Genomic DNA, 1,388 nt, shown 5'->3' with positions numbered 1-1,388 from the left:
AATCTGTCTCCTTTCACCTGCTTTCCACATCTAACCATGCTCTGTCGTCTGCCTTCGTCTCCTCTTCCAGCCCCCACCCCGACCCCTTTTTCCCCTCCTCTGGGCCCCTAATTGTTTCAACAGCCTTTGTACTGCTAGCCATTAGCCCCTTCTTACTGCTGTCTTTCAGCCACACCCCTGATCTTAGGGTAGGTAAGATCTAACAGCTTATGACATTATGCAGTTGCGAGCGCACTTTCCAAAAAAAGCACCAAAAAAAAGAAAAAAGCAGAAAAAAGCAACAGACAAGAAACAAACAAACGACACCCTCCCCCCCCCCCCCCCCCCTACCAAAGCTAAACCTAAAACAAACAAAAGCAAAAACAAAAAGAAAAAAAAAACACTCATCAACCATGTTGAGCTGGAGGTGTGGGCGTTCTTGTTTTAGCCTGTTCGGTGGTCGAGCCTTTTCCTCGGTTATTTCCCTTCATCTCCAGCCCATGCTTCACGAGTCAGATTAACCTATCGTTAGGCCAACACATGTTTTCACAATACCGTATCACCTCTCAGTTGAAAAGTGGGATGACTAACGGGACCAAGCACAGTTGATTTTGAAGGTAGAATGAACTTAAATTACAGAAAAAAAGACAGAAAGAATGAAAAGATAGAAAGAATGAAAAGAATGAAAAAAGAACGAAAGAAAGAAAGAACAAAAGAAAGAAAGAAAGAAAGAAAGGAAGGAAGAAACAGAATCAAGCCATGAAAAGCAATGTATTTTACGATGACAAATAAAAAGAGATGTTACATGTTGTTATAAACATCGAGATTTATGTAACACAGTCATTCGTTTCTTCTCATGGTCTGATCAGAGAAAATGAGACAGTCTTATTCCAGCTAGATGTGATAAAGGGATTAACAGCACCGTGTGAACGGACTTATCATTTGTGAACCCCAAAGACAGTTGAATGGCTCCTTGGCTACTATTGTCTGTCGTCAGCGGTGATAAGCAGCACATTTTTGGGTGGGAGATTTAAAAAAAAAACGATTTTAACTGATGCTTTTGTTAACATGGTTTTAAAGAAAAGACAGTGGAGGAGAGAGTAGGAGAGGGGAGGGGAGGGGGGCTTAATCCCTTCAGCTGGTGACCACAGGGCAGACCTTGCGGTAGATCTTTGTGGCGGGGTAGATCTAGATCTTTAACTAAATCGGGACCTTATTTTCTGTATCAAATAAATTATCCCATTGACCAGCGAAAAATATAACTATACTTTCTCTGTCTTGAATTAATCACCACACTGACCGGTAAAAAAAGATCTGTTCTCTATATTCAATTAATCATCACACTGACCGGTAAAAAAAGATCTGTTCTCTATATTCAATTAATCACCACACTGACCGGTAAAAAAAGA

The 1,388-nt window shown here is 40.8% G+C and overlaps 1 protein-coding gene across 1 annotated transcript in view; it reads left to right on the top strand.

Moving 5' to 3' along the window:
• The window catches only part of LOC106013312 (probable LRR receptor-like serine/threonine-protein kinase RPK1), a 1,568-nt gene extending 1,430 nt beyond the window's left edge, over positions 1-138 (top strand). The window contains exon 2 of the mRNA XM_013088677.1: positions 124-138. Coding sequence (XP_012944131.1) covers positions 124-138 — 15 coding nt within the window. The remainder of the gene's footprint in view (positions 1-123) is intronic.
• Positions 139-1,388: the final 1,250 nt, after the last annotated feature.

This window comes from Aplysia californica, unplaced genomic scaffold, assembly GCF_000002075.1.
Source record: "Aplysia californica isolate F4 #8 unplaced genomic scaffold, AplCal3.0 scaffold00786, whole genome shotgun sequence".
Lineage (NCBI taxonomy): Eukaryota > Metazoa > Mollusca > Gastropoda > Aplysiida > Aplysiidae > Aplysia > Aplysia californica.
This window is presented reverse-complemented; position numbering and strand designations above follow the sequence as displayed.